Source organism: Engraulis encrasicolus, chromosome 12 (genome assembly GCF_034702125.1).
Source record: "Engraulis encrasicolus isolate BLACKSEA-1 chromosome 12, IST_EnEncr_1.0, whole genome shotgun sequence".
Taxonomy (NCBI): Eukaryota; Metazoa; Chordata; class Actinopteri; order Clupeiformes; family Engraulidae; genus Engraulis; species Engraulis encrasicolus.
In genome coordinates this window covers 55,947,515-55,966,856 of record NC_085868.1, presented here as the reverse complement: position 1 = coordinate 55,966,856, position 19,342 = coordinate 55,947,515, and the positions used below count along the sequence as shown (strand labels likewise).

Sequence of the window (19,342 nt, the reverse complement as noted above, 5' to 3'; positions counted from 1 at the left end):
TGCGTGCGTGCGTGCGTGCGTGTAACTTACGTGTCTTGTAAAGAAGTGGTGTGTAGTTGAAGGTATTTGTGTGAATACACAAGGCACATTCACATACAGTGCGTGCGTGCGTGCGTGCGTGCGTGCGCGCGCGTATCTCACGTGTCTGGTGAAGAAGTCGTCCACCTCTTCCTGTAGCCTGTGTTGCCACTCGGGGTGCAGGGCCAGCAGGTAACAGGTGAAGGCCAGCGTGCTGCTACTGGTCTCGTAGCCCGCCAGCAGGAAGAAGAAAACCTGGCCCACGATCTCGTCCTCCGTCATCACCCTCTTCTTCGCCACAGAGGAGGAGGAGGAGGTGGTGTGTGTGGCGGAGGAGGAGGTGGTGGTGTGTGTGGCAGCCTCGTCTGCTTGGTTGACGATGTCAAAGTGCTCCAGTGACACGCCACTCTCCTTGGAGGAGCGCGCGTCCAGTATCAGCTGCAAGAAGTCTCGACGGCGCTACGAGGAAAAAAAACACGAACAAGCGTGCACACACGCATACATACACACACACACACACACACACACGGAGACAATGATGATCAGTACTCATTGTAGTAACAGTACTCACAGTAACATTGACCCTATTGCGCCGGATGCATCATATATGATGCATCAAATTCAAAGCCCTCTCCACGCTGACACAAAAAAAATCCATCTCAAAAACATCCTGCGTGTCATTTCCAAACATCCTGCAGTACACGGAAACCGCCACAAGAAAGCAGCGGTCAACAACAAGTTGATCACAGCTCGGCGAAAAATGCAAAAATGGAGTAGAAGCGGTTTCCCTGACCGACGCTGAGATATCGTCAAATTGCAAAAGGTTTGTGTACAAATTTCGGAATATAACTCTACATCCTTTAATTTGAACACTTGCTTTGTGCAATTAATCAAGGAAGAGTTTATATTTTTACACCGTGTTGCAGAGAGATCGTGCTAAAACTGATGAAACATATAAGCACCATCCGGCGGTGGCAGGTAGTCAGCCATCAATGCATTTGCTCCATAGGGAAACTTACAAAGCATACCACGACGATCGTTTAACAAAACACACAAGTTGTTTTACTTCAAGACAAAGATATTGCCTTAAGAAACAGGTTTTACTTGCAATTTTGAAAATGTAACGCAAAATGTTGAAATTATGATCTCGTAAAAAATGCATTGAAGTGAATGGAGAAATGGTCCAATTGTAGTAATGGACCCATATATTCAAATTACACATCAAAAATGAATAATGATCTATATTACACTCATAAATAGGTTGTTAAGCATTCGATCAGCTATGTTTTTACATAGATTTTAAAAAAATACCCAACCAGGCAGTGGGAAATGTAAAATATGGTCCTGCTAAAACAAGGATAGGCTTAAAAAAATGGCAGGATCTCACTAAATATTTAAAGAGAATCCTCAAACTGTCTGACAACTTTTTTAAATTAAAAAAAAGTTGTAAATGCATTAAAAGTCATTTTTCAATGGTCATGAAATTGGGATTTTCATTCATTTAAAGCCTGATGCATCATATATGATGCATTAAATATTTTCTTATAAGGGACCAATATTGAAGCAAATTCCAAAAAAATAGAATTTTCTTTCTTTGCTTTCATGGTTCAGGTTTCACAGGGTTAATGTGTGTGTGTGTGTGTGTGTAAGTGTGTGTATGTGTGTGTGTGTGATGGGTAGCAGCGTCACTACTGGTCTAACTACATTCCCCAGTATCTTGGTCGTAGCTTCACTACTTAATGTATTGAGTAACGTCCCTGTAGTTAAGCTATTTTTTCCCTCAAGTGCAAACCAGGGATTGTCCCACACTGTCCCTCAGAAACATAGGCCTACACCTTGTCTTCCCTTGGACTTATTAGCTGGTGGTCAGGCCTGTGGCCTATAATGATATTTAAAATATACTGAATGTAGGCCTATGATGAATTTGCTTGAGATGAATAAAGTTTTATTTAATTAAGGTATCTGTTATTTTAAATCAAGCTGATATTATATTGGAAGAATGTAGCTTCTGGTGTAGTGAACTACTTTTCCACACATTTTTGTAGCTTAGCCTACATTTCTGATGGTGGTGGCTTTAGTGTAGTGATGCTTAATGTATGGTTGAGTAGCTGATAGCTCAGCTCGCTACATTTTACAGGTAGCTTGCCCAACACAGCGTGTGTGTGTGTGTGTGTGTGTGTGTGTGTGTGTGTGTGTGTGTGTGTGTGTGTGTGTGTGTGTGTGTGTGTGTGTGTGTGTGTGTGTGTGTGTGTGTGTGTGTGTGTGTGTGTGTGTACCTGTTCGGGGGGCGTCTCATCTCGTTGCTGAATCATCTTCTGTATGCAGCTGATGAAGAAGCCGTTCACCTCCTCACGCTCCCTATTGGACAGACACCCCAGCAGAGGCACCAGGAACGGGAACATGACTAGTACAGAGAGAGAGAGAGAGAGAGAGAGAGAGAGAGAGAGAGAGAGAGAGAGAGAGAGAGAGAGAGAGAGAGAGAGAGAGAGAGAGAGAGAGAGAGAGAGAAAGGGAGAGCGAGAGAGAGAGAGAGAGAGAGAGAGAGAGGGGGAGAGTGAGAGAGGGAGATGGAGAGAGGGAGAGAGAGAGAGAGAGGAAGAGAGAGAGAGAGAGGGAGAGGGAGATGGAGAGAGGGAGAGGGAGATGGAGAGGGAGAGAGAGAGAGAGAGAGATGGCAACCAAAATGCAAGTGCAGATACAAAGAGAGAAGAGAGAAAAGAAGACAACTTTATACTTGTTTTCGAACAGTTGTCCATGGGGCAAGATATTTTTACTTGGTGATATTTTTTTACTTGTTGTAAGCAATATTTGCTTGAAACGAGTAAAATAATATAATCAAGTGAAAATATCTTGCCCCATGGACAAATGTTCGAAAACAAGTATAAATAGTCTCATTTCTAAATGACACCGTCCGGACTCCAACCGGGGTCCCCATGGGCATGCAAGCCCAAATGTGGGGGACTTGTGGGACACAGCGCCCCCACTTCATGAGAATCTTGATCATGGTCACCAGGCAACACTTAGAGTGCGTTTTAACATGCGACCTTGCCTCCTCCACTTGCCTCCTCCACTTGCTTCTCGTCATGATGACATCACTGACAGCAGCATTATATTTCAATATCTTGCAATAGCTCAATTGTAAAGTCTTTTTCTCATTTGCAATTGGGATGGTGAATGAAAAACAGTCCCTCAAAAGTTGTTGTGGCTAGGCTGACAGCTGGGAAACTTAATCGTTTTCTCCACGGAGGAGGGGCCAGGAGGCGGGACGAGGAGACAAGCACAAGTGGAGGAGGCAAGGTCGCATATTGGGATGCACCCTTACTGGTGACGAACAAGCTGGGCCTGAAGAAGGTGAAGGAGGTGAACGTCTGGGCGTGGGAGACAAAGGGCTCGTTTGCTCAGGGTACATCAGTCATGGAGGAGGATGTGGGAGAGCTCTGGTTAATTACTCTCCCCACCAACCTGGCGGGTCGGGAGTTGAACCGGCAACCTTTGGGCTATAAGTCTGACGCCCTAACCGCTTACCTTTGGGCTACAAGTCTGACGCCCTAACCGCTTACCTTTGGGCTACAAGTCTGACGCCCTAACCGCTTACCTTTGGGCTACAAGTCTGACGCCCTAACCGCTTACCTTTGGGCTACAAGTCTGACGCCCTAACCGCTTACCTTTGGGCTACAAGTCTGACGCCCTAACCGCTTACCCATGACTGCCGTGTAACAGCAGGGTATCTAAATCAGGAGGATTGGAAGGGAACTGGACTGCACCAGGCCTTGACACTGGCACCTGCCAACCGGCCAAATGCTGGTAAAACTGGGCTGTGGCTAGTAATACTTCCAGGGTCACTAGCCAATTTGACTGGCCGCTTATTCCTTGGCATGACATAGCCTACGCATCATAGTAGCCTATATTCTGTTGTTTACCCCTTGTGTATCAACTGTTTGCAAAAAAATCTAAAAGTTTCTATTTGCTTGATATACTTCCATGTAGAATGCTATACACTCATCTTATTTTAGCACATCATCCTCTGAGGTTAGACGTACACCACCAAGAAAAAAAAAACAATATAAAATTTGTGGCGAGTGGAATACCTGAATGGCTAGTGACTTTGAAAATCCACTAGCCACAGTGGCCGGTGGGTGAAAAGTTAATGTCAAGCCCTGGACTGCACGTGTGCATTGCAGTGAGCATGCATGCACCCCTTTGCTTTGCTCTGAGTGAAAAGCCCATTGGGGAAACTCCAACTCCCATTGTCATTGTGACACAGCACTCCACAGCACACAAGTGCACACTGCACACTGCACACAACGAAATTGCATTCATGCCTCACCCGTGCAAGCGGGGAGCCCTCAGTGGCGCCCCATGGGGAGCAGTGCGGTGGGACGGTACCATGCTCACGGTACATCAGTCATGGAGGAGGATGGGGGAGAGCACTGGTTAATTACTCTCCCCACCAACCTGGCGGGTCGGGAGTTGAACCGGCAACCTTTGGGCTACAAGTCTGACGCCCTAACCGCTTACCCATGACTGCCGTGTAACAGCAGGGTATCTAAATCAGGAGGATTGGAACTGGACTGGACTGGGACTGCACGTGTGCATTGCAGTGAGCATGCATGCACCCCTTTGCTCGGCTCTGAGTGGAGTGGAGTGGAGTGGTGTGGAGTGGGGTGGTGTGGAGTGGAGTGGAGTGGAGTGGAGTGGAGTGGTGTGGTGTGGAGTGGAGTGGAGTGGAGTGGAGTGGAGTGGATTGGAGTGGAGTGGGGTGGTGTGGTGTGGAGTGGAGTGGAGTGGAGAGGAGTGGAGTGGAGTGGAGTGGAGTGGAGTGGAGTGGTGTGGTGTGGAGTGGAGTGGAGTGGAGAGGAGTGGGGTGGGGTGGGGTGGAGTGGAGTGGTGTGGGGAGGAGTGGAGTGGGGTGGAGAGGAGTGGAGAGGAGTGGAGTGGAGTGGAGTGGAGAGGAGAGGAGAGGAGAGGAGTGGAGTGGAGTGGAGTGGGGTGGTGTGGTGTGGAGTGGAGTGGAGTGGAGAGGAGTGGAGTGGAGTGGAGTGGAGTGGAGTGGAGAGGAGTGGAGTGGAGTGGAGTGGAGAGGAGTGGAGTGGAGTGGAGAGGAGTGGAGTGGAGAGGAGTGGAGTGGAGTGGAGTGGAGTGGAGTGGAGAGGAGAGGAGAGGAGAGGAGTGGAGTGGAGTGGGGTGGAGAGGAGTGGAGAGGAGTGGAGTGGAGTGGAGTGGAGTGGTGTGGAGTGGTGTGGGGTGGAGTGGAGTGGGGTGGGGTGGAGTGGAGTAGAGTAGAGTAGAGTAGAGTAGGGTGGAGTGGGGTGGGGTGGAGTGGAGTGGAGTGGAGTGGAGTGGAGTGGAGTGGAGTGGGGTGGAGTGGAGTGGAGTGGAGTGGGGTGGGGTGGAGTGGAGTGGAGTGGAGTGGGGTGGGGTGGAGTGGAGTGGAGAGGAGTGGAGTGGAGTGGAGTGGAGTGGGGTGGGGTGGAGTGGAGTGGAGTGGAGTGGAGTGGAGTGGGGTGGGGTGGAGTGGAGTAGAGTAGAGTAGAGTAGGGTGGAGTGGGGTGGGGTGGAGTGGAGAGGAGTGGAGTGGAGTGGAGTGGAGTGGAGTAGAGTAGAGTAGGGTGGGGTGGAGTGGAGTGGAGTGGAGTGGAGTGGAGTAGAGTGGAGTGGAGTGGAGTGGAGTGGAGTGGAGTGGAGTGGGGTGGAGTGGGGTGGGGTGGAGTGGAGTGGAGTGGAGTGGGGTGGGGTGGAGTGGTGTGGTCAAGGGCGTAGGTTTGGCTTGAGCTTTGGTAGGGACAACTTCAACCAAAAAAAATAAAATAAAAAATACATAGATTCTTTATCTCGATTAATCTGACTGGTATTATAAAATTAATCTAGGCTCATTCAATATAGGCCTATGCGCCCTACCGAAATAATGACTAGGGCCTATAAGTAAGGAAGACTGTTTCTTAAACCAGGTGGCACATTAGACCAGGGCTCATATCCTTTTTCCAAAACAGTGCTATAGGCTACAGTAAGTGGTAGGCTACATGTTCAACACAGATAATTCTATTTAACATTTATTTAAACAAAATTGCTTCAACGACCAAGCATTTCTAATGGGCCTGGACAACATAACAATGGAGAGAGAGAGAGAGAGAGAGAGAGAGAGAGAGAGAGAGAGAGAGAGAGAGAGAGAGAGAGAGAGAGAGAGAGAGAGAGAATATCTGTATCTGACTTTAAAAGGGCAGCGGCTCCTTTAAAGTCGTAGGCCAGGCTACTCTTGGGCTCCTTTCTGTAAAAGCAGTCAAGCTCCACCAAGACCGAGCCCCTTTGTCCTGGGAGAATAAACGACCCTTTTTTGTGTAACAATATCTAAAACCTGACTTTTATTCTCAGAATGTCAGATGAATTAAAACTTGAAATTAATTCCTTTTGCCAAACTTTTTATAACATGCGGCACACGCGGCACGCGACAACCGAAATGAGCAAGCAGTAACTCGCATTTAGCTATCGAGTAGTTTGACAGTATGAATTTTTTGCAATTATGGCATGCATTGTGTGAGGTGTGTGGATAGCCACCAGGCTACAGCAACTAATTCAAACGGCAGCATCTCCAGCATCTTCCCATGACTCTCTCATTCATTCATTCCCATGTTTATTTGCATCTGCCAGGGCTTAATTGATGGCTACAACGAGACCGTTAAAACTTGCACTCGAAAAAGAAAAGGGAGGGTAGGAGGATAACGCTTATCTTACCTAAACACCGAACGATGCAACACATGTGTAGATGAAATCTTATGGGGCCGTAGGCTTACTGTTGAGGTAGGCTATCATAACTTCTTATGCCAGTCGTCCTTTTCTTTTTGGTATCTCTGAGGCTCATAAATGTCAAATTCAGAAGGAAACATGTATGCCGTTTGAGTTTAATTCCAATACGAGACAGATGCGTTCACTTTTCAGCACCACCAGCGTGGACCACTGCTTCCGCCTGCTTGTTGCACCCAATAGCGGCATGGGTCATCATAGCTCACTAACTAGACAATTTAAAATGTTCTTTGAGTGAATGCTACCACTGCATAGTATATCGAAATATTAAACTAATCAATGTAGATTTTCGTTCAGTTATTTCATTTTTTTTTTATTAATATGTCAAAAATTGGTCGGGACTATTTTATATCCCTTGAATATTGGTTGTGACATGTCACGACCGTCCCTACCCAAATCTACGCCCATGGGTGTGGTGTGGAGTGGAGTGGAGTGGAGTGGGGTGGAGTGGGGTGGAGTGGAGTGGGGTGGAGTGGAGTGGAGTGGAGTGGAGTGGAGAGGAGAGGAGAGGAGTGGAGCGGAGAGGAGTGGAGAGGAGAGGAGAGGAGTGGAGTGGAGTGGAGAGGAGAGGAGAGGAGAGGAGTGGAGAGGAGAGGAGTGGGGTGGTGTGGAGTGGAGTGGAGTGGAGTGGAGTGGGGTGGGGTGGGGTGGGGTGGGATGGGGTGCTGTGCGGTGGGGAGGGGTGGAGTGGGGTGGAGTGGAGTGGAGTGGAGTGGAGTGGAGTGGAGTGGAGTGGAGTGGAGTGGAGTGGGGTGGGGTGGGGTGGAGTGGAGAGGAGAGGAGTGGAGTGGGGTGGAGTGGAGTGGAGAGGAGAGGAGAGGAGAGGAGTGGAGAGGAGTGGAGTGGAGAGGAGAGGAGAGGAGAGGAGAGGAGAGGAGAGGAGAGGAGAGGAGAGAGGAGAGGAGTGGAGTGGAGTGGAGAGGAGTGGAGAGGAGAGGAGTGGAGAGGAGTGGAGTGGAGTGGAGAGTAGAGGAGAGGAGTGGAGTGGAGTGGAGTGGAGTGGAGTGGAGAGGAGTGGGGTGGAGTGGAGTGGAGTGGAGAGGAGAGGAGAGGAGTGGAGAGGAGAGGAGTGGAGTGGAGTGGAGTGGAGAGGAGAGGAATGGAGTGGAGAGGAGAGGAGAGGAGAGGAGAGGAGTGGTGTGGTGTGGTGTGGTGTGGTGTGGTGTGGTGTGGAGTGGGGTGGGGTGGGGTGGAGTGGAGTACTTACTGGCGGGGAACAAGATGGGCGTGAAGAAAGTGAAGGACATGAACTTCTGGGCGTGGGAGACAAAGGGGTCGTTGGGGTTGCTCTGGGAGTCCACCTGCAGCCCGAACGCCACGCTGGCGATCACGTCCATGGTGAAGCAGGCAAAGCACCTGGACACACACACACACACACACACACACACACACACACACACACACACACACACACACACACACACACACACACACACACACACACACACACACACACACACACACACACACACACACACACAACCATATACCTTACATTTTGCTGAGCTCACTCGTGTCCTGAACAATCAGGTTTGGCTTGCCTCTGCCTCCTTCTTCGCTACAGCTGAAACTAGCTGCATGGGGCTTGGAGGTGTGCCATCACAGTAAATGCTGCGGTGTTAATTCAACACTAAGAGAGTTCATTTAAGTCCAAATGATGTCAAATCAACTCTCTAAGTGTTAAATGAGCACTGCAGAAATTACTGTGCACCATGCTATGTTTAGGTGCTTAGTGAAATAAGAGTCCCTCGTTACGGACATAACTTTGTTTCCAAGGCACACTGTACAATTCATAAAATTGTATCGCGTCACATTACCTTCTGAGTAACGGTAACGGCGTTACAGTTATGGATACATTTAATTAAGTAATTATTCCGTAACCGTTATTCAAAATGAGGCTCCGTTAGTAACACCTTCATACTCCAACGCCGTTCCTCCCAGCACTGCTCATTATTGAGGCAACTATGCATACACCCGTTCATGCACAGATCCGTATGTGCACAGCTCCATATCTGCATGTATGTAATGTGTAATGGTAGATCTATTTATCATGCACCACACACACACAGCATACACACACACACATACACACACACATGCGCGTGCACGCACACACACACACACACACACACACACACACACACACTTACTTGTGGATATCAAAGCTCTGTCCACTTTCTGCATGTCCTTCAAGGTTGCTAAGCAACGTGTGGCTGGCAGTGTTGATCAATGGCACCATCTAGAAACACGCGCACACACACACACACACACACACACACACACACACACACACACACACACACACACACACAAAACCCTCACTGAGATGCTATGATGTGATCTTCACTAGATCTTCTCCATAATATGGGACTATCTTATGGATGTGTCCGTAAGGGTGCCATTCATGATGGAGTCTGACTTCATGAGGAGACACTAATTTACTGCAGTATTAGTTTTTAGTAGCCTATATGTAGGAAGCGGGCTTGGCTTTTTGGGGCAGAGCTGAACAGTTTTATATTTAACATCTATACATATATCAGTGGATTGCTTAGACTTAAAACAACTACTGTGAAAACAAAGCTAAAAAAAGGGAAAATCCATCCACCCAGTCAGAAGTTATGGGCCAAACAAAAATTCAGCCATCTTGAAAGTGTTGGAGCTCCGCGTTTCGGGGATATACTAAATAATATACATGCTATTTTAACTTGGCTAAGGAACACTATATAATTAGAGCCGCAAGCGACGATAAAGGGCCCTCGCACCTACGGCTCGAGGCGGGGCATGTCGCCCCCAATCCCATCACATCCTTATAACCAGTGTTAATTTTGTCAGCTTTTTTTTATTTAGTCGTAGTCTTAGTCACAATGACGAAAATCAATTTTAGTCTTAGTCATATTTTAGTCATTGCCTTCCCAATTTAGTCTTAGTCTTAGTCTAAATGACGAAAATCAATTTTAGTCTTAGTCAATTTTTAGTCATTTTAGTCATTTTAGTCAACACTGTACATAATAGAACTTCTCCACACACTGCTTCTCTTTTTAACATATGTATATCATTGACTGTACAGAATAAACCTTCTCCACACACTGCTTCTCTTTTTAACATATATCAAACAGTGCAGAATGAAACTTCTTCACACACTGGTTCTCTTTTTCTCTATTTTATTTAACACCAGTGTTAATTTAGTCAGCTTTTTAAAATTTAGTCTTAGTCTTAGTCACAATGACGAAAATCAATTTTAGTCTTAGTCATATTTTAGTCATTGCCTTCCCAATTTAGTCTTAGTCTTAGTCTAAATGACGAAAATCAAAAAAGGGCTTTGACGAAATATTTTAGTCATAGTCATGGTTGACGAAATTAACACTGCTTATAACCCCCCAAAACCTAGGACAGTGTCCTTCCAAGTGTATCAGCCTAATTAGTCACGCCCAGTAATTGGATACTCTTTGGTGAACTCTACAGAATATCCAGTCACTGGGTGTGACTAATAAAGAGTATCCAATCACTGGGTGTGCCTAATTAGGCTGATACACTTGGAAGGACACTGTCCTAGGTTTTGAGAAGGGCCCATTGTGTGTGAGAGAGAGAGAGAGAGTGAGTGTGTGTGCGTGCATGTACTGTATGTGTGTGCATTTGTGCACACAGTGGTGCAAGGGGAACAGACCTCTTTCATCTTGGCGGCACTCAAGGAGGGCGTGAGGATGCTGCGAACTCGTTTCCAACGCTCATCAGTCAACATCAGAAGAGAGTCACTCATGGGTTTAGTGGAGAAAATAGTCCTCTAGAGAGAGAGAGAGAGAGAGAGAGACAGAGAGAGAATGAAAAGGACATACAGAAAGAAAGAAAGAAAGAAAGAAAGAAAGAAAGAAAGAAAGAAAGAAAGAAAGAAAGAAAGAAAGAAAGAAAGAAAGAGAAAAGATAGAAAGAAAGAAAGGAATTAAATGTTACTGCAGAACATTTCATATGGTGCACAAACATCACGTTTGTTCTTCCTGCCAAATCTGATTGACTTTGACAGGATTCAAGATGATCAGATGGCTGAAGGCCTCCTCAAACAGGATTCAAGATGATCAGATGGCTGAAGGCCTCCTCAAACAGGATTCAAGATGATCAGATGGCTGAAGGCCTCCTTCCTCGAACAAATAAAGCCTGCTGCTGGACTGTTAGTCTATCCTGGGGTCCGTTTCTCGATTATTGTCGTTGCTAACCGTCTTACCGTTCCCTTGGATTTAATGGTGAGCGTCGCTGTCGAGAGATGGGCTGGATCTCAAATGGTGCACTTGTGCACTTCAGGCACTATGTTTCAGTGTGTAACTAATACGGGATACACACTGAAACATGGGCACTGAAGTGCACAAGTGCACCATTTGAGATTCAGCAAGAGAGTTGAGTCGCTTGTACGAAGGACTTTGCTAACGACGATAGCAAAGACGCTTTCGAGAAACTGACCCCAGAACAGAAAGATGTATACCAGGGTGCAATGTGACACAAAATGTATGGAATCTCATTTCATAACTTTCATTGCAGTACACTTCATACTGAGTAATCCCTCCACCTCTCTTGGTTTTAGAAGGTCAGAAACAAAAACAAAAGACAGCACATTTGGTCCCGTCCTGTAGCACTGACGCCCATAATCATGAAGTGCTTCGAACGGCTAGTCCTGTCACACATCAAAGCCACCCTACCCCCCACCCTGGACCCCTACCACTTCGCATACCGAGCCAAGCGATCCACGGAGGATGCAATTTGCTCTGCCCTCCATCCAGCCCTCACCCACGTGGACAACAAAGACTCATATATGAGAATGCTGTTCATTGACTTCAGTTCAGCATTCAATACCATAATACCACAACAACTCATCAGAAAACTGGACAAACTAGGTTTCAGCACCTCCCTCTGCAACTGGTTGCTGGACTTCCTGATGCAGAGACCACAAGCAGTACGGGTAGGGAATAACACCTCAAGCACCCTGACCCTGAACACGGGGGCTCCGCAAGGTTGTGTTCTCAGCCCCCTGCTGTTCACGCTGCTGACACATGACTGCACAACGACCCACAGCACTAACCATCTAGTGAAGTTTGCGGATGATACAACACTGGTGGGCCTCATTACCAAGGGCGATGAGACTCACTACAGAGAAGAAGTAGACCTGCTGGCCAGATGGTGCAAAGACAACAACCTCCTGCTGAATGTCAACAAGACCAAGGAGATTGTTGTCAACTTTCAGAGGGTCCAACAACAACTGCCACCACTGACCATCGACGGTGATGCTGTGGAGAGAGTGAGCAGCACCAAGTTCCTTGGAGTGCACATCAGCGACGACCTCTCTTGGACCACCAACACTACATCACTGGCGAAGAAGGCCCATCAGCGTCTCTACTTCTTGCGCAAACTAGAAGGCAAGTGCTACACCCTCCATCATGACAACATTCTACAGAGGAACCATAGAGAGCATCGTGTCCAACTGCATCACAGTGTGGGGAGGAAGCTGCACAGAGAAAAACAGGAAGACACTCCAGCGTGTTGTGAACACAGCGAAGAAGATCATTGGAGTACCACTCCCCTCCCTGCAGGACATTTACACCACACGCCTCACCCGGTAAGCACTGATGATCATTAAAGACACAAGCCACCCTGCACACAAACTGTTCAGCCTCCTGCCCTCTGGAAAGAGGTACAGGCGCCTCCGTTCCCGTACCACCAGGCTTGCAAGCAGCTCAATGCACCAAGCAATCAAGATACTGAAGGCCAGCAAGGCCACTGACAACCCCCCCCCATCCCCACCACCATAGCTGCGACTGAACATTCCACCTGCACTACTATATTTGTGACTGAACTTTCAACCTGCACTAACTCAAAACATGCGCACGCACACACACACACACACACACACACACACACACACACTGACACACAACTCATACTCACACACATACACACACACACACACACACACACACACACACAAGCACACTGCACTTTCTGCACTAAACCCAAACATACACACACTGACACACAACTCACACACACACACACACATACACACACACACACACACACACACACACAGACACACACAGACGCACACCGCACCTTCTACCTGCACTAATCACACACACACACACACACACACACACACACACACACACACACACACACACACACACACACACACACACACTGCTGCTGGTGTACTTGATAGACCTATTTTAATATTTATTTTTCTTCAAAATGCTACTATTACTATGTCAGAACGCTATAAAGGACTTTTAGGAAAAAAGCACAACAATTACCTCCTCTTAATGTATGTTCTCTACAAGTCTTCTGTTGTCCAGTCTTGCACTTTAAATGTCTGTATGAGCACTGTCTATGTCCATACTGTCTTATGTCCATGTATACAGTAAGTACTGTCTATGTCTATACTGTCTATGTCCTTACCTAGATTAGTCTATGTCTGCATGGGAAAGCAAGAAATGTAATTTCAAATTCTTTGTATGACAAGTGCATGTAAAGAAATTGACAATAAAACCAACTTGAACAAAGGACATTCAGTTACTGTATTTGGCAGTAAAATACTGGCAAATAGTGACTTAACATGTTCAATTTCCAGATTAGCAAAGAGACAATCTAGTGTGTGTGTGTGTGTGTGTGTGTGTGTGTGTGTGTGTGTGTGTGTGTGTGTGTGTGTGTGTGTGTGTGTGTGTGTGTGTGTGTGTGTGTGTGTGTGTGTGTGTGTGTGTGTGTGTGTGTGTGTGTGTGTGTCATTCTCCCAATGTCATGTCCCATTGGCAGTGATGTGTATTACAGCAGTGGATATAAAATGGCAGCCCATTAAATATCACCAATACCAAAAGCAAGAAGAAGAAGAAAACCTCATGCAATAAGTTCTACGTGAGTCTAAGGTCCTGTTTCCACGTAGCAGGATATTTTTTTAGCAGGGTATTTTTTTTCTGCTGTTGAGGTGTAAACGCAACATGTGGATAAAAATAAAATCCTCCATTGTAACGAATACGTTTCAGCCCCCTAAATAGGACATTTTTTTCTCCTGCTTTTTATACCTGGATTTTAAATATCTGCTATGTGGAAACAGCAGGCCAAAACCAGTGCAAAACCAATGCAAGCAGGAGAAAAAAAATATCCACAACTAAAAATATCCAGCTACGTGGAAACAGCACCTAAATCTGAGAAGACAGTTGAAGTTCAACAGCTGAACAATAAATGCTCTATGTGTGTTTTTATGTTTTTGGAAGAAAATTAATAAATAAAAACATTTACAATACACCAGGGACAATGTAGCTAATTACTGTAATCATGATGGGGGGTTTTATGGTTAAAAAACTACGTATACGGGGGTGCTGTGGCCCATGAAACCGTCCCATATGCGTGTAACCCAGGTTCGAATCCTGACTGGGTCATTTCTCTACCCTGTCTCGCTCCCACTCAAGTCCTCTTGTCTTTTTACTGTCCTGTCTACATTACAGTAAAATCCTAGCCTCGCGACGCCATCCTCTGTCGAGCTCAGTTCTCTCAGTGTTTCGCCAATCAGCAAACAGTTGAGAGTGGTGACGTAGAACTCGCCCGCCAGCTCCGTTACTGAATGGTTAAGGTAACTATATTCACACTTTCGACGCAGGCATGCTAATAAAGCACAATATGGGTTTTAATTTGAGCTTGGAACTTCAATTAATTTAAATGATAGAGTAAGATCAGACCATCTCCCATCGTCCACGGAGACGGATTCCTCATGGCTTTTGCCAGACTGATTGACGGAGTCAATGGTCGGCTATTCGCCCAGGCTTGTAAAATCCCCAAAAAGCCCCCGAAAAATAGGTCTGTGGTTTGTGTGTGAGTGAGTGTGCCATTACCATTCTGTTGGGGAAGAGGTTGAAGTCCTTGGCCATCACATGTCGCAGGAGATCCGGATCGGCCACCACCACCACTGCTCTCCTACCCAGGTAGTATCTAACTCACGCACGCAACCACGCACGCACGCACACACGCACGCACACACACACGCAATTGAAAGACAGACACAGACAGACAGGCGAGAAAAAAGACAGACAAACACTGTAGATAAAGATAGATAAAGAGACAGACACCCAGATAGATAGATAGATAGATAGATAGATAGATAGATAGATAGATAGATAGATAGATAGATAGATAGATAGATAGATAGATAGATAGATAGATAGATAGATAGATAGATAGATAGATAGATAGATAGATAGATAGATAGATGTGTGGCATGTCAGTCTCAGTACGGTCTATTCTTTCCATCCACCATATCCACTTTCTTCTTAGAATCACACACACACACACACACACACACACACACACACACACACACACACACACACACACACACACACACACACACACACACACACACACACACACACACACACAGACACTTACCCACAAACCCGCCCATAAGTGTTGATTAGGTCATTCAGGGGGTTCAGGTATCCCTGTAGGATCAAGCACAACAACACAGCATGTCATAATGGCACTATCACAACAACACAGCATGTCATAATGGCACTATCACAACAACACAGCATGTCATCATGGCACTATCACAACAACACAGCATGTCATCATGGCACTATCACAACAACACAGCACATGTCATAATGGCACTATCACAACAACACAGCATGTCATAATGGCACTATCACAACAACACAGCATGTCATAATGGCACTATCACAACAACACAGCATGTCATAATGGCACTATCACAACAACACAGCATGTCATCATGGCACTATCAGAGACAACACAGCATGTCATAATGGCACTATCACAATAACACAGCATGTCATAATGGCACTATCACAATAACACAGCATGTCATAATGGCACTATCACAATAACACAGCATGTCATAATGGCACTATCACAATAACACAGCATGTCATAATGGCACTATCACAACAACACAGCATGTCATAATGGCACTATCACAACAACACAGCATGTCATAATGGCACTATCACAACAACACAGCATGTCATAATGGCACTATCAGAGACAACACAGCATGTCATAATGGCACTATCAGTCATGGGTGAGCGGTTAGGGCGTCAGACTTGCATCCCAGAGGTTGCTGGTTCGACTCCCGATCCGCCAGGTTGGTGGGGGGAGTAATCAACCAGTTCTCTCCCCCATCCTCCTCCATGACTGAGGTACCCTGAGCATGGTACCGTCCCACCGCACTGCTCCCCATGGGGCGCCACTGAGGGCTGCCCCCTTGCACGGGTGAGGCATAAATGCAATTTCGTTGTGTGCAGTGTTCACTTGTGTGCTGTGGAGTGCTGTGTCACAATGACAATGGGAGTTTGAGTTTCCCAATCTGCTTTCACTTTCTTTCACTTTCACTATCAGAGACAGTTTAGATCGAGACGGGACAGTCGCCGCCATCTTGTTGACGCCTTGGGGGTGCTATTTCGTGATTATGTAGACCAGATCTGAGAGTCAATGGGAAAAATGAATGGGGAATGAGTATAGGCCGGGAAGGTACCCAGCAGTTGTGAAAACCATATGGTTGAAACCACCGTGAAAAACTGATCAATCTAGACTACTTGGTTGTGTCATACGAGTCAAAATAAAGCTTTTTAAGCCACTTTTCTCACAGGTCTTTTGACAGAGCGCATGCGCAGTAGTTCCGTAACGGCACAAGAGCAACGGCTTTTCACAACTGAGCATGTGCATCATTTCGCATGCGCCGATGCAGCCAGATGATTGGATCACTGGCAATGAAGCTCAGCAGGCACATTGGCTCTTGTTACCAGAAAGGTGGGAGATGTGCGGGTAGACGCCATATTTGCGTTACGAATCTTCACCGTTCATTTCTATGGACGATTCTGTCATATCTCCCCTTCCTAAAAACATCTCTTTTATGAGCATGTCAAAAGCCATTATATTGGGACGGCATAATCAGGGTTGCCAGATGAGGCTGATGATTTCCAGCCCAAAAAATGCTGAAAACCCGCTTAGAAGCACAAAATCCCGCCCAATTCTATTGATTTCTATGGGAAAAATTGGGCGGGTTTTTCTGCTAAATGCCATTTTTACCCGCACAAGGCCATACTGAGCAGCCCAATTGGGCGGGAAACAGCCCAATCTGGCAACACTGGTGCATAAACTCTGCAAGGAATACAATACAGAACAGCATATGGAGTGCGTTGCAATATGCGACCTTGCCTCCTCCACTTGCGCTTGTCTCCTCGTCCCGCCTCCTGGCCCCTCCTCCGTGAAGAAAACGATAAAGTTTCCCAGCTGTCAGCCTAGCCACAACAACTTTTGAGGGACTGTTTTTCATTCACCATCCCAATAGCAAATATGAAAAAGACTCTACAATTGAGCTTTTGCAAGATATTGAAATATAATGCTGTTGTCAGTGATGTCATCATAACACATTACTTCCTGGTACGAGGAGACAAGCAAGTGGAGGAGGCAAGTGGAGGAGGCAAGGTCGCATATTGCAACGCACTCATGGTGTACATAGACACATTTGTTAAAGGGGTATGCCACTATTTTGGGGCTTAATACAGTTAAAATCGTTGGCTGGGGTTTATAAAGGTGGTAAAGTGTCTTATTTTTCATGTGAAGCGTTGCCTTGCTTTAAGACAAGTTAAAAGAGGGGGTATGTGGCTAAGCTAGTGAAAGTCAATGCATCCATGTAGCATTGCTACATGCTACACGGATCCATTGACTTTCACTAGCTTAGCGACATGCTCCCTCTTTTAACTTGTCTTAAAACAAGACAACGGCTTACATGGAAAAATAAGACACTTTACCACCTTTATAAACCCCAGCCAACGATTTTAGCTGTATTAAGCCCCAAAATAGTGGCATACCCCTTTAAGTGTTCTGAGACCATGCTATTGTGATACCACACTGTAATAAATGGAATTAAATTGACAGCATGCACACATTCATAAAAAAAAGCATCCCTGACTTTTGTCGGAATACATATGTGTATTCCATGAAGAGATCCGTCTGACATTTAATCTGAAATGTTATGAGAATACAGTTTTTTTGCATAGTTCACGTGTTTTCATCTAGTCCCTTATAGTCACATTTATTTTTATTTCTCTTACTGCTTATGTATTTGTTCTATTCTCTGATTTGCTATGTTTGCAAAGGAAAACCTGCATTTTCCAAGTGCGATGATCCTTAGCAGTACATCACCCTGTTCGGAGTTCTTAAAGACATTGGAATGAGAGTAGTAAGAGTGGAGAGCCGGACAGCTCACTGTACCTTTCGAAACAGCATGAGGTTGCCAAAGAACGGGATAGGCTTGGGGTGCCGCAGTCCACATCGCGCCAGGACGGAGTATGGATAGATAGAATACCTGAGAGAGAGAGAAAGAGAGAGAGAGAGAGAGAGAGAGAGAGAAAGAGAGAGAGAGAGAGAGAGAGATTCATTGTTTCAAGTTTGATGCAAGAATGTACTTATGTTTCTTTAAAGTTATTTCTTTAAAAGGACACTGCAGGAAATGGTCAAAAAAGGTAGGCCTACTGCAACTATGCTGCTCATTGAAACTGGGCTGCCTATTGCCAAATTTGATCTTTACATGAAAGTTTACTAAGTAATAAACAAATATTTTCTAGTGTGGTCCAAGTACAGTCATTTTTGCAGCTAAAAATGGCTATTTTTGGAAATTCAAAATGGCGGACCAAGGCGACGATCCCACTTTTCATGTATGAAAAGGGCAATTTTTCCAGTGAAAATGAATACATAGAATTTGATGTTGGTGGTAAGTATTCATGAAAAAGGTAACATTAGTGAATGGGCAGCATGAGTTCTAGAAATAAACAACTAAAAATCTCACACACTGTCCTTTTAAGTTATAGGCTATAAGATGCAAACCGCCACCAGATGAGACACAGTATTGCTATACCCATCAGTATACCCACTTAAAATTGATTGATCCATTATTTTGAATAGCACAAATATATACAGTATACCCACTTCAAAAAAATTTCAAATATAGCCTACCCACCATAAAAAAGTAGACTACACCACTGGTACTCACCAGTAGAGGAGAAGACTACACCACTGGTACTCACCAGTAGACGACACCACTGAGGGTACCACTGTAGTAGCCTACACCACTGGTACTCACCAGTAGACTACACCACTGGTACTCACCAGTAGAGGAGAAGACTACACCACTGGTACTCACCAGTAGAGGAGAAGGCCCAGGAAGAGGAGCAGCATCGCCACGGACACGGACAGGCTGCGGCTAGTCTCCAGGGGCAACAGAGCCTTCACCGCCTCCATCAGCACCTCCATGTCAGCCACAATTCAGCCACAGCTCAGCCACAGCCCACTGGCTACTGTCTGTAGCAACTACTGTACACACCACACCGCCTCTACAGAGATGAAGAGAGACAGGGACGCAGGTCAGTGTGTGTGTGTGTGTGTGTGTGTGTGTGTGTGTGTGTGTGTGTGTGTGTGTGTGTGTGTGTGTGTGTGTGTGTGTGTGTGTGTGCGTGCGTGTGCGTCTCTGTCT

General features: G+C 46.0%; 1 protein-coding gene across 1 annotated transcript in view; it reads right to left on the bottom strand.

Moving 5' to 3' along the window:
* The window catches only part of LOC134460416 (thromboxane-A synthase-like), a 33,395-nt gene extending 14,273 nt beyond the window's left edge, over positions 1-19,122 (bottom strand). Inside the window, exons 1-9 of the mRNA XM_063212837.1 lie at positions 19,013-19,122; positions 18,085-18,178; positions 15,235-15,287; positions 14,682-14,778; positions 10,481-10,597; positions 8,967-9,055; positions 8,024-8,172; positions 2,295-2,422; positions 142-477 (exon numbers count right to left, since the gene is read on the bottom strand). Of these exons, the coding sequence (XP_063068907.1) occupies positions 142-477; positions 2,295-2,422; positions 8,024-8,172; positions 8,967-9,055; positions 10,481-10,597; positions 14,682-14,778; positions 15,235-15,287; positions 18,085-18,178; positions 19,013-19,122 (1,173 nt within the window). The remainder of the gene's footprint in view (positions 1-141; positions 478-2,294; positions 2,423-8,023; positions 8,173-8,966; positions 9,056-10,480; positions 10,598-14,681; positions 14,779-15,234; positions 15,288-18,084; positions 18,179-19,012) is intronic.
* Between the last annotated feature and the right edge of the window lie 220 nt (positions 19,123-19,342).